Here is a 14,736-nt window from a genome sequence, read left to right on the forward strand (position 1 = left end):
GTATGGGAGTGTTGGCCAAGATGGATGTTGGCCGATAACCTTCAGATGTGTATGGGGGCCTTTAGTCTATACACTTAGGGAAGTCATACGCATATGAAAGCTGTTCAGATGACAGCCATTCCATCAAATGTTAAATTTTAACATGCCGAATTCCTTTTGTTCTCGGGGGAATATAAGCCTCCTTACACATGTATGATGGACTCAGTCCAACCGAGAATGTTTTCTCTAAGGAGGAAAGGATAACCAGGGAGGAGGCTTATATTCCCCAAGAACAAAAAGGAATCCGGCATGTCAAAATTTAACAATCGAGTCAGGACGGCAAAATTGAATATCAGCCAACATTGATCTAAAGCGCATGATCAGTTTTAGTCTCCTCTCACACAGGATAGCATTAGATACTGACTGCTGAGCAGTGTATCACACAGGATAGGATTAGATACACGGCTCAGCAGTCAGTATCACACAGAATAGGATTAGATACACGGCTCAGCAGTCAGTACCACACAGGAGAGGATTAGACACATGGCTCAGCAGTCAGTACCACACAGGAGAGGATTAGACACATGGCTCAGCAGGCCGTATCACACAGGATAGGATTAGATATGCAGCTCAGCAGTCAGTATCACACAGGATAGGATTAGATACACACCTCAGCAGTCAGTACCACACAGGAGAGGATTAGACACATGGCTCAGCAGTCAGTATCACACAGGATAGGATTAGATGCACGGTTTTTATGTGCAATATAAACATTATAATTTGTTATAACTAACCACAGTTGGTTACTATGCCCAGGCAACGCCGGGCTCTTCAGCTAGTATAAGATAAAAAGGAAAATATTTATTTTTGAAAGGATAAATGCGTCATAAAAAGTTTTCTGGTTAATATTAGTGTTTTTAATACAGTTCAAGATAATTAGAAAGATGAACTTACAAATTCCTGAACTTCAAATATGACATATTACGCACATTAGACAGATTTCTAAAACACGACTTCATACATTTTTTGCACAGTGGACAACAAAGACTTCCTTTCACAGTCTAGAAGAAACAGTAGGAACCTTCACAATAAAGAAAAAAAAATATGGTACTGTATCTTCCCACAGAGTCATAAATCATTGCTACTAACGGCTCTGTACTCTGCGTAAAAGCAAGTATCTGAGAAACTGAAGATCCCTTTCCCGGCTTCATAAAGCAAATTGAAAAAGATCTTGTTCCGGGAAGGGCTGCATATGAGAACATTTTAGTCTGGTCCTATGGGAATTCTGCAAACAATTCTCTGTACACTGCAGGTCTTCTTGACCGGAACGACTTCCATGATCTGCACTGGGTGGGAACTCCAGATGCTTTGAAGAGAGATTTCCAACATCTGTTCCACAGTTACACAAAACAAGATAGAACAGAGCTCTGGAGTCGAACCTTTTTTTTTTTGTTGTTTTTGTTTTCCTCTTTTGCCAAAAGGACAGAAAAAGTAAAAAAAAAAAAAAAAAAAAAAAAAAAAAAAGTATCTTGGCTGCACCGAAAGACTGAACGCAACACAAGATGTTAAAAATTATCCCTCCCCCTTCTCAAATATGCAAAACATCTGGGATTCCCACCACCACGTAAGGAACCCAGTTTTTCTTGTCGAATTAGGATAGATTCAATACAAAAACCTCTCCAACTCCATTTGTTTTTTTTTTGTTTTTTGGGGGGGGTTTTTTTAGCAGCCATATGTATTTTTTTGGAAGCCCCATTTAGATAAATGTGACAAATTTGTTGCAGAAATTTTCCTCCAAGGTCACATGGGAAGATAAGACTAAATATTCTTGCTGCAGTTCTATCCCATACACCATAAACGGCGGGAAACAAAGGTTAAAAAAGTACGCACATCTATTATTTTTTATTAAAGGTGTGCATGTACGTTCATATTCTCACCTACCGCGGCTCTCTCCGGTGTCCAGCACCGTTCTTCTCTTCTCAGTGATGTCATCGCAATTGCGAGTAGCCGGCCAAGTCCGTGTGAGCCAGAAGTCTCTTCTACAATATAAGGATTAGTGCAGACAGCCGTAGAGCCTCTCATCCAAGGGTAGTGGGTCAATCATGCAAATTACACTCTGATCAAACGCCGATTAGAGTCTGATCAGACTCTCTCGGAGAAGGAGACAATTGAGAAAATAAAAAAAATTTCTCCATTCTGTCAGTGCGTGAAAATCAACTGCACTCAGGGAAATCAGGACTTACGTTTCCTCTTTGAATCTAGCGGTCACTTGTGAGTTTGCGCACAAAATTACTGGAGAAAAACAAAACAGGTCTTCGAGGTGCAGTCAGACTTTCTCCACGGATTCATTGATTTGTATGGCTTAGTGCAATCCAAGATATCTGATCAAACTCAAGGATGGAGCCATTTTCTTCTCAGACAGATTATGGTTGTCTACACATGCCCCAAGTCTATGGAACCTTGATCTGACGATCCATAGGCTTACAATGTAAAAGCCACTTCCGGGTCACGTAGAGTGTGACCCAGAGGAGTCTGTAGGGGGAGGGGTGACGTCACTCAGAAAAAGAGACGAACTTCTGGACAACAGAGCAGCAGATGGTGACAATACACTCATATTTAAAAGTTGCTGTCCACTACTAGGACAACCACTTCTTAAACTTAATGTTAAGCCTCGAGAACATAATAAAGCTTATACTCGCCTCCCATGACAGCTCCGTTCCCATGGTGTCGGCACTCGCGGTCCCGGGTCTGTTATGCGGTTGAGTGACACGTGATGCCCGACACCCAATCAGCGCTGGCGTCACTGTCTCCGCCTTCAGGTAAACTGAACATAAAGAGGAAGACAGTTGCGCAGCTCATCCAGGACTTCCTCTTCATGTCCAGTTTGTCCGAAGGCGGCGAGAGTGACAACAGCACTGATTGGGTGCCGGGCATCACGTGTCATTTCACCATCATAGCCTGGACCTCGCGAGAATGCCGACACCGCGAGAACGGAGCTGACAAAGGAGGGGAGCATAAACTCTTACTTTATCGCTTTAATTGGGGCACAACATTCAGTTTAAGAAAAGGTTGTCGTGGCAGCGGACAACCCCTTTAATGATTAAAATAGAGATTAATAATATATATACACACACTTTCTTTTGTATTAGGGTACATTCAGATTTTTTTTTTTTTTTTATGTTAATTTTGAGGCAGATCCTATTCAAAGTCTACGTTTAAAAAAAAAACAAAAAACAAAACATACCCTTAGAGAATCCGCTATTCAGTAGCGCTCAATGATGACAACAACAACTATGGACACTTCGAGTATCATAACAGAATCATTTATTGCAACTAGCATGTTCTGTATTACAGATACCCTCCTATAGAATCACAGAATTCCTGCTTCCCCCAACCTCATCAGATATGAACATCCGCACGCTGTAATCAACCCCTAACAGCTTTTATCTGTTTAACACATATGTCAGGGTCTTGCCCTGAGTATTTCCTGCTCCCTACCTCTTTAAATGTTATGGTTTCAGTGTTACAAATCATTTTTATTCTCTGCTGCCCCGGGTTACCATAGGAACTACAAATTGCATAGGGCACTGGGGAGACATCCATTCTAACTTCCAGGAAATTTAATATTTCAAATACCCACAATAGCGGAGCAAACTATTGGATAACAATACTATGTGGCTTTTACACAAATTGCATAGAGTGCCATGTATTCCAATCTAGTTGATCATCTCTACGACACAAAATTCGTAAAATAAATTAAAAACACAAAAAACACACAATTTTAACTTACTTTTTTTTTTTTTTTTACTCACACCATTAGGGTGTGTGCAGACGCTGCGGAATCCGCTGCGGATTAATCCGCACGGATTTTGCAAAGACCGCAGATAAACCGCAGGTCAAAAGACCTGCGGATTATCTGCGGTTTTGCCTGCGGTTTGGTCCTGCGGATTCACCATCTCCACAATGGTGGAGATAGGAACCTGCTGCGGATTCCGCAGAAAGAATTGACATGGCACTTCTTTCTGCGGTTTCAAAACCGCAGCAAATCCGTGCGGATTTTTCCGCAACGTCTACACAGCGTTTTTTTTTACCATTCATTTGAATGGTACTGTACACCGCAGCTAAAACTGCTGCGGGTCCGCAGCGGCCAAAAACGCTGCGGAAACGCAGCGGAATCCGCAGCGTGTGCACATACCCTTATATTGCACATATTTTAAAAAACATAACCTAACATTGACATTTTACATTTTTTTTTTTTTTTTTTTTTTTAATTACATCATTTTCTTTTACCAAGGCTATGGTTCCATTTGATTATATTCCCATTGTCAAAAAAAAAAAAAAAAAAAAAAAAATTCTATTTCAGAAAGAAAAAAGAAAAGAAAAAAAAAGTGTAAAAAACAAACAAACAAAAAAAAAGTATGAGTGAGGGAATATATATTTATGTATTTTTTACAATTTTTCTAATTTAGTTTTCTTTTTTCTGAACTAACCCCGTTAAAATTGATAACCTAAAAATACAAAAAACATTAACTTAAACATTATATACTGCATCTTTCGCTCCTGTTCTAGGTATTGCACCATTCACCTGAAGATGTCTTCCATGGTGTCTATGCTCTCTAGGCACAATGTCTTTCTGTGAGCTCAGCTCATCATGCAAATTGTTTAAGAGGGACCCAGATTGAGCTCTGAATGGAGGGGGGTGTGGAAGGCTTAACTCAGTTTAGTGCATCAGTTTACAGCAAGGCCAAACACTAGGAAGGCACTGCTAAATTCCTCACGTGTGGTAACACCCATTTAATCTGCTTGAAAGCCAGGCTTAAGAAAAAAAACACAACATACAATATATCTATTCAAACAAAACAAAGAAAGGCACGATTGTTAAACAAAGGCACCAAAATGTATTCTATTATCAAGAGTAAAACTGTAAATTTAACACAGATTTTTTTTTTTTTTCCATTTGTCTTTCTTTTATTTTTCAACTCAGGCGTGCTCACCTCTTTGTCGCCTCTTTTGAACCTTCCCACCCTCCAACCTGGGGTCAGCAACTAAGCAAACAGATTACACTGGATTTTTTTTTTTTTTCCCTTTCTGCTCTGTAGCAGCCAATGTTTACAAGGGCGATAAAAGAGGGGAACTTTAGTTAAAAAAAATATATATATATAATAAATAAATAATAATTATATTAGATAGAGCAGACCTTATTATTCATGTTTGCAAAAGTTTTAGATCCCACAAAGCTTTGACTGGATTTCCTGTAAATGGCACAGCTATGAATATCAAGAGCTAGATTACAAGTTATGAAGAGCCTTGTATGCTGTTCATGTATAGGAAGTGACTGTTTACTGCCAAACAAAATGTTCCCGCCAACCCTCCCTGCTGGGACGGGATTATGGACATTGGATATTTTGTCCATTAACTGAAGTCACTTGGAGTACAGTCCTTGCTTCATTGGCAGCTGGGAGGCTGAATAGGAGGTGTGGTGGGAGTAGACGTCCTTCTCTGTCACCCTGGATAGAACCCAATGATATACTGTACATTTCACACCCTTTAGGGCAATTCACAGAATGGGATGTGTAGGACACACAAGTACAATTACATCTGTCAATCTTTGTGCTGTACATTCCTACAACATTCTGACAGCAGATAATTGTGTACTTACGCCAGGACAGATTGCAAAAATACGTATAGTATATACAAAAAGGGTCTACACCATTTTTAGGTTTTTATAGTAATAGGTTCACGAGTTCCTCAAAGCACTATGTAGTTCCGATTTAAAAGTCGGAACACGTTATGAGACACTATTTTAAGAGAGGCAGTAAAGGAGATTTTATTTAGAATGATCCAAACAAAATATTAATATATGCTGCCTCCCAACTGGCCCCATCCACCACAATTCTAATGTAAAGAAGAAGAAAAAAAAAAAAAAAAAAATCACAAAAGGAAAAATATATACTAGGTATGAGATACCTCCTTTGGCACATATATGTGACCTAAGAAAGTGTATATAAGAAAAAGAAAAAAAGATATCTTTTTCTAGCATTCCACAAATATTGAAAATAAAAGTCCTACATCCAAAATCCAAAACAGTGACAACTTTTGGAAACATCTACTAGAAAGTCACTCCCACTGTCCAATTGGTTATATTTTTTTTAACCATAAATGCAAAAAATAACTATTAAGATCAAATTTGCAAAGTGGTGGTATTAAGCATTTTGGATCAAAAGAAGTGTCTGCATCCTAAAAATGAAAAGAGTGAATCTTATGATCAAATCCAAGTATTGGTTAGAGAAAGATTCATTAAAAACTGCACCGTATGAATCAGGCCTAAGTGGGGAGAAATGCTCCTTACATGTTAAATTTTCAATATACCTTATGTCTTGGTCATCAGCACTAAAAAGTCTTAGAAAAAAAAAAGTTGGGCAAATCAAATTAAAGGAAAAGGATATAAAATATGTATTATAATAGAAATATTTATACATCTACTGTATATTCATTGTAAAAATTAAATATCCACAAAAATCGTATCCATATTAATAGCAGAGCTACTTTTAACGTTAAATTGTTTCTTTTATGCCTAAATTTAAAATTTTAGTTTATTTTTTTTTTCTAAATCGGTTTTTAACTCCTCATTCAGCAGTATTGGACAAAAATGTTTCTTTTAGTCAACATTTACTTTCCAGCATTCTTCTCTCTTTGCTTCTTTCTTACTTTTTTTTAGCCTACATTTTCCTTTACTAGAAGCATATGTTCCCATCAATAAGGTAGACAGGAAATCCTACAGAATGGAAAGGACTTTACGGGTCAAAAAGTCTTTGGCAGTGAAGAGCCTTCCTGGAATGCATAATGCCTGTTCACATCATAATCTGCATTCTGGAACTTTAACGACAGCTTTATCTATTCTACAGTATTGTCCAAAGCGAGTTAAAAGGCAAAAAATAAATAAAAAAAAAATAATTAAAAAAAGAGAGTCTATAAACTAAATCATTAGGCGAGAGGATACAATGTATTTTACTAAGTTGATATTCTAAAAATGTTTATTTACAAACAAGCCAATCCGTTCTCAACTAACTTCTTACGTAGTTAACAAGCAATTAAGCCCTAAAATGTGTGACCCCTCTAGAGAAAGCTCAGCACCTGTCATCTCTGGACACCTTAAACATCTAAAACATATTAACGGTGTCAAGCTCCCAAATGATGCACAACAAAAGCTGCCATATGAAACTAGGCAAAAAATTTTTTATATATATATATATATATATATATATATATATATATATATATATATATATATATATATGACTTCTAAAGAAAGGTGAACCCTTCTGCTGAACTGCACATCACTCATGATGTAAGGAGAGTCCACGCCCATAAACGTACTCACATCAACGGTCAATAGGTGGCCCTCTGAAACGCGTCAGTACGCCCGTACCACCCAGAACGTAGCAGATTTTTTATTTATTTGTTATACGGTTTTATTACATTCTCCAGCAAGTCTGGTTTTGATTTGAACAGTCACGTATAAACAGCAGTCACGAGAGCAACCCCCCCCCCCCCTGGCCTCCCATTTATTCCCAGGCTCAGGGCAAAGCTGTCACCTCTCCTCAATGATGAAACACAAGCATTCAATGAGAGGTCTAAAACAATTAAAGCAAATGTTTAATTACAGTGGAAGAACACACAAAAACGTTCACTATTATTCTGCATGCACAAGCAACAATAACTGGTAAAAATTAAAAAAAAAAAAAAAAAAAAAAAAAATTATATATATATATATATATATATATATATATATATATTTATATATTTTTTTTACATTTATTTACTTTTTGTTTTTTTGACACTGACGATATCGATCTCGGCACGTCAAGTTTTCCTGTATCTTTATAAAATCAAATATAAAACTGTCAATAAAAAAAAAAAAAATGATTATGCTGGAGACTGTCACACATGTCGGTGGCTGTGACTTTCCTGAAGCAAGTGCAGGTCAGTATGATACAATTGATTGACGACCCATCAACCCTTGTGTGCAAACAGCCAAAATGTTAACACACTGGAGCTTTGAGTCCAACGTCACTGGTACCCTGGCAGAATAAAGGCACACATTTATTTTTGGCCCACTGCAATAAGCGAAAAAACATAAAATAAAAAAAAAAAATGAGAAAGTGCTGCTGATTCGCAGAGCCTCCTGGGTCTCTGAATCTTATCTGCATACACAAGACTAGGCAGAAGACTCACATCCACACACAGTACAGCCCTTCCAGTAAGAGGCCTCACCCTCAGCAGGGCTTTTTTTTTTTTTCTTCTCCTTTGCATCTCAATAGTGCACAGACAACCAAAAAGGATGAACCGCCTAATTAAAGACTTTACAGGTGGAGTGAGAAAATATTGTACACCCCAACTAACAATTTGCCCTTTTACAGAGTAGCCACAGAGGGCAGGGTGTGTTTCATACAATGACACTTTTATGGGTTTTCCGTTTGTTGCACTGAATGGAAATCGACTAAAATCTGTTTAGGCAAAAGTAAAAATATAAACAAAAAAAAAAAAAAAAAGAAACCAATAAATAATAAAGTAACACTCATTTGTAAATATATAAAAGTTTACTAAACAATGCATCAATATTTACAAAAAAAATATTAAAAACAAAATGCAGCTCTAGGCTTTTCCAAACATGGTGAAACATCTGTAACAATTTTGTACACAGTCATTTATGGGAAGAAAAAGCAACTTTGTGTTCTATGAAACACGACACCCATACTGGTCTGGATGGTTATTACAATATTGACTGGACTGAACCTTGAAAATTGCATTGGATCTGGCAAGGGAGAGATTCAACGATGGCATACTGTAAATGACACAAGGCGCTGCTGTAATAAAGAGGCAAGGTGACTGCAGCCTATGCCCCGAATACATTACTGTACCCGGGCCATAATGGAGCGCACGTCACCCACTGATCAGATACATTGGGGACAGCGGATCACTTACAACCGTCACTGCTCATACGATGAAGATGATCAGAGCCCACGGCCAGCAGGACATAGGATCACAAGGATTTTCCAATGACTCAGAGTATCCAGCCTAGCAGATCCTGGGGCTCTGAGTGCCGAAGAAGAGATCACAATTTATATATACCCGTGTGTGGACCGTGCAGAATAGGGGATGTGGTTTACGGATCGTTACATAGGGATACTGGGGTTTATAAAGGTCCACCGCTGAGTTTTGTTTTAACCACATACTATATATAATCCAACCCAGCATTGGGCTTTATAGTCCCAGGGTCCATATGTAATAATCCATAAACCACATCCTCCATTCTGCATGGTCCATACAGGAGGAGTATATACAGAAAGTTGTGTATCATATGCATTACATCCAGCAGATCTGATTGTATACGGTCTACAGCCATACAAGACCTAAGTATTAGTGACCACATACATACAGTATACAGACTAGATCCACTATCCCAGCTCATATACAGTCCGGGCATCCCATACTGTATACCTATACCACCAGGGGGACACATGTATATATCACCCTGTATACAACCAGATCAACTCTTCCATCCTCATCACAACAACCAAGATCCCATCTGTGCAATCGAGGAACGGAATCTGCTAGACATCCTGCAGATCCCATCTGTGCAATCAATGCACAGAATCTGCTAGACATCCAGGAGATCCCATCTGTACAATCGAGGAACGGAATCTGCAAGACATCCTGGAGATCCCATCTGTGCAATCGAGGAACGGAATCTGCTAGACATCCTGCAGATCCCATCTGTGCAATCAATGCACAGAATCTGCTAGACATCCAGGAGATCCCATCTGTACAATCGAGGAACGGAATCTGCAAGACATCCTGGAGATCCCATCTGTACAATCGAGGAACGGAATCTGCTAGACATCCTGGAGATCCCATCTGTACAATCAAGGCAAGAAATCTGCTCGACATCCAGGAGATCCCATCTGTACAATCAAGGCAAGAAATCTGCTAGACATCCAGGAGATCCCATCTGTACAATCGAGGAACGGAATCTGCTAGACATCCTGGAGATCCCATCTGTACAATCAAGGCAAGAAATCTGCTAGACATCCTGCAGATCCCATCTGTACAATCAATGCACAGAATCTGCTAGACATCCAGGAGATCCCATCTGTACAATCAAGGCAAGGAATCTGCTAGACATCCTGCAGATCCCATCTGTACAATCAATGCACAGAATCTGCTAGACATCCAGGAGATCCCATCTGTCCAATCAAGGCAAGGAATCTGCTAGACATCCAGGAGATCCCATCTGTCCAATCAAGGCAAGGAATCTGCTAGACATCCAGGAGATCCCATCTGTACAATCAAGGCAAGAAATCTGCTAGACATCTAGGAGATCCCTTCTGTACAATCAGATCCTCAGCACTGTAGATCATAATTCTATAATACAACATGTTCTCCCCTCTAGGAGAACACGAGATCACATCATCAGATCTGCAAGACATCTGTACAATCCTGCAAACCATCCATGAGATCACATGTGCAGGATAAGATCTTCAACCTGCCCTGCCTATAGTAAACATCCTCAGATCTGCCACCCCCCTCATCTGTGCAATCAGATCTGCACAAAAGGAACCTCATGATCTCAGATGTCCTGCAGATTTCAACACGCCCTCCCTATAGTATCACTCATCTGTACAACCAGGACATGAGATCTGCGAGACATCAATGAGATCCTATGCGAAGGATAAAAGACATGATGAAAGCACGTCCTCCAGATCTGCCAACTCTCCTCGTCCGTACAATCAGATCGGTCGCATTTCCAGACGAGAGATCACTTCTGCACGCATCGAAAAGAAAAAAGATCCTTTAAGCACAAATAGGGTCGCCAGATCCCAACTGTACGACCGGATCAGCCGATCTGAGGGCGATTTCTCTCACCTGCTTCCTATACGGGGTTCTCACAGGGTTACTGCTACTTGGAAAAATCATTCCTGGTCCGTGCTCGGATCCGCAGCCTCGCCGTGCCCGAGCGTCTCCTCCGCCACAAATAAAGGCAACTTTGTCTGCAAGTTTCCCCAAGTCCGCCGCCCGGGATGCAGGCGGCCACCGAGCTCAGCGGCTGTCTCCCCGCACACACGGCCCGGCCGAGCGACGACTGGGAGCCCCTGGGTGACTGTTACCGTGCTGCCCCTGGCGCTCCGCTCAATTGGCCGACACTGCCATCAAAGCGACTTCATTGATCTGCCAGAGACTTCCCCGCAGAGCCGATCCCACCTACCACGGGACGTACCAACACCCGGCGCCGGGGGGAACCGCCTCACCACAGCGCCTATTGTCCGCCAGATAATCGCTCACTCAGCCTCTGCTCATACAGTCACTGTACTGCGGGTGAGACAGACTGAACGAGCTGCCGATAATCGCCGACTCATCCCGACAAACCAGTGTAAAACTCCACCAGCCTCCCTCAGCCACCCCCCCGGCGGGGAATGGTCGCGCCTTCCAGGCATACCGCACATTCCTCGGTGCAGCCATCACCTCCTTCCTGTACTCAGCAGCGAGAGCAGCGAGCGGGCGGCTCACGGGGGGAAATGCTGGGGACTGGCTGCAGGGCTGGAGGCTCAGCCACACATACCCGGGGCCTGCTGATAGGCTCACTGTGCAGGGATGGCAGGTGACCTCAGCTGCTGCAGAACCGCATGACGGGTTGCTTATAAAGTTATGGACTTGGAGCCCTGAGCAAGTCTATGTCCTCTATGTAATTCCACATCAGACCTGCAACACATCTACCACATCCATACAATCAGATCTACAACACAGCTACCCTATAACACATCCATCCAATCAGATCTACAACACAGCTACCCTATAACACATCCAATCAGATCTACTGCACATCTACCACATCCATACAATCAGATCTACAATACAGCTACCCTATAACACATCCAATCAGATCTACTGCACATCTACCACATCCATACAATCAGATCTACAACACAGCTACCCTATAACACATCCAATCAGATCTACTGCACATCTACCACATCCATCCAATCAGATCTACAACACAGCTACCCTATAACACATCCATCCAATCAGATCTACAACACAGCTACCCTATAACACATCCAATCAGATCTACTGCACATCTACCACATCCATACAATCAGATCTACAACACAGCTACCCTATAACACATCCAATCCTATAACACATCCAATAAGATCTACAGCACATCTACCCTATAACACATCCATCCAATCGGATCTGCAGCACAGCTACCCTATAACATATCCATACAATCTACCAAATCCGTATAATCAGATCTGCGCTACAGTCACCCAAACACATCTGTGCTATCAGATCTGCAACACAACCTTATAACATATCCATACCATCAGCTCTGCAACACGTCAACCACATTCATACAATCAGATCTGCAACACGTTCACCGAAACACGTCTGTACAATCACATCTGCAACGTATCTACCCCATAGTAACACATCCATACAATCAGATCTGCATCTTATCTAGCACAGCATCACATCCGTACATCTCTCCATTTGAAGATAATAAATAATCTTTATTTTTATATAGCACTAACATATTCCGCAGCGCTTTACAGTTTGCACACATCATCATCACTGTCCCCGATGGGGCTCACAATCTAAATTCCCTATCAGTATGTCTTTGGAATGTGGGAGGAAACCCGAGAAAACCCACGCAAACACGGGGAGAACATACAAACTCCTTGCAGATGTCCTTGGTGGGATTTGAACCCTGGACCCCAGCGCTGCAAGGCTGCAGTGCTAACCACTGAGCCACTGTGCCGCCACGATATTATTCATTATTCATTATTATAGCGCCATTTATTCCATGGCGCTTTACATGTGAGGAGGGGTATACATAAGAAAAAACAAGCACAGTAATCTCAAACGATACAAGTCACGACTGGTACAGGAGGAGATAAGACCCTGCCCGCGAGGGCTCACAATCTAGAGATGGGTGAGGATACAGTAGGTGAGGGTAGAGCCGGTCGGGTAGCGGTATGATAGAATGAGGGTTTCTGCAGGTTGTAAGTTTGTTGGAAGAGATATGTGCATATCCTTCTCTTGTAAAACAACATTGTAGGATTCTCCAATTTTAAAAGGACGCCTATAAAACCTATGTAGATGTAACCTTTGCAAATTTCACAGCCCTGCTGATTCTCCAAAATATAAATCTCTCCGTCATTGCAAATCTTGACCTTGACAAATTTTACCATTACCTTCAGATGAGTAGCTGACCGAAACGTCTGCAACTAATCTGCCCATTGTTCCCCTAGTTGTTATTTATTTTTCTAGTTTCTGATGCCTTGTAACCCAATGGCATATGCCCGAAAGAGGTTACAAAGTAGGGATAAAGAATTGTGAACGGCGACAAGCTCCACAATGCTGCAGAATATGTTGGCGCTAAGGGCTCGTTCAGACAGAGGTGCACTTTCCGAGTAATTTAATAGCGCTGTCCAGATGACCATTTTTTCACATGGGCCGAGTATCCGTAGGTGTGGGAGGGGGGAATCTGATCCCGCACGGGTCATCTGAGTAGTATCCGGTTTTTTTGTTTGTTTTTTGCTTCTTTAAAGGGCAGACTGCTATTATTAAACCACAAAAATGTATTTGATCACCTACATTTTTAAAATGTTAATTTACAAAAAAATAAGGGATGTAAAAAAAAAAATTAAAATCAAACAGAAGTAGATGACAATATAGTACAAGAAGAACAACAATCCAGCGGAATAGTGAAGTCTCAGGAAAGTTTTAAAAATTGACTTTTTTTTTTCCAGCATTTTAAAATCTCCATAAAAGTTAGGAAATTTTGGACACGGAGGGAATCACAGAAAAAAAGAAACCTAAATGTTTCGGCAATGAGCCTTAGGGCTTATACTCACTTGCGAGAGACTCGCATGATTCTCGTGCGAGTCTCTCGCATGAAAACCTGGCACTGCTGCCGGCACCCGGACCGGAGCGTGCGGCTGCATAGAAATACATGTAGCCGAACGCTCCGGTCCGAGTTCCATCGGCAGTGCCAGGTTTTCATGCGAGAGACTCACACGATTCTCGCAAGTGAGTACGAGCCCTTATTCATGGTATCAATATGGATGAAAATCGGGACACTTTTTCAGGTGCTCATCTGACGCCGGCCTGAAGAACAAGATACAATGGTGACGCAATTACTGGCAAACCAAGAAACTAACATGCGACATAACAAATACTTTTTTTGCTGTGTTTTTCGTGATGGGTTACCTGTGATTTATATGCAGTGAATTAATAAAGGTCTTTTTATTTAACAAAAATGTAGCACTAGGGTTATGTTACATTTTTCCAGCTTTTTTTTTCTTTTTTTTTGCAGTCTCTTTACAATTGGCAAAAATCACTGAAAGAATTGACATGCTGTAGATTTTCAAAAGCACTGCAGCGCTCACCTAAAAAAAAACAAACAAACAAAAAAGGTCTGCATGCATGAGACCTTCTAAATCTTACAGCTTTTGCTGGTGCTGTTAAATGCAGCTTATTTTCTTCCAGAAAAAAATTGCACCAAAAATACCACCTGTGGACATACCCTCCGGTTATGTTCCCAGTGAGTTTATGGCGTTAAAAAATTACAAGTTTTTCTAACCTACTGCTTCAGGAAAGTTTTATTAGAGGGGTTTTTTTTTTTTAACACACACAAAAAGTCTCAAGAGAAAAAAAAATGCTCAAAAGCCTAATTTTTTTTGCACTGCAAAA

General features: G+C 40.8%; 1 protein-coding gene across 5 annotated transcripts in view; it reads right to left on the reverse strand.

The window, feature by feature from the left end:
* The window catches only part of RBMS1 (RNA binding motif single stranded interacting protein 1), a 210,844-nt gene extending 199,501 nt beyond the window's left edge, over positions 1 to 11,343 (reverse strand). For 2 of the 5 annotated variants that reach the window (XM_073545725.1, XM_073545719.1), the window contains exon 1: positions 10,906 to 11,341. In XM_073545725.1, the coding sequence (XP_073401826.1) occupies positions 10,906 to 10,956 (51 nt within the window). In that variant the 5' untranslated portion in view covers positions 10,957 to 11,341. Of the gene's footprint in view, positions 1 to 10,905 lie in introns of all 5 variants that reach the window. The other 3 variants (XM_073545720.1, XM_073545721.1, XM_073545722.1) reach the window with 3 other exon arrangements.
* Positions 11,344 to 14,736: the final 3,393 nt, after the last annotated feature.

Source organism: Dendrobates tinctorius, unplaced genomic scaffold, assembly GCF_039654945.1.
Source record: "Dendrobates tinctorius isolate UK_male_01 unplaced genomic scaffold, ASM3965494v1 ptg000143l, whole genome shotgun sequence".
Lineage (NCBI taxonomy): Eukaryota > Metazoa > Chordata > Amphibia > Anura > Dendrobatidae > Dendrobates > Dendrobates tinctorius.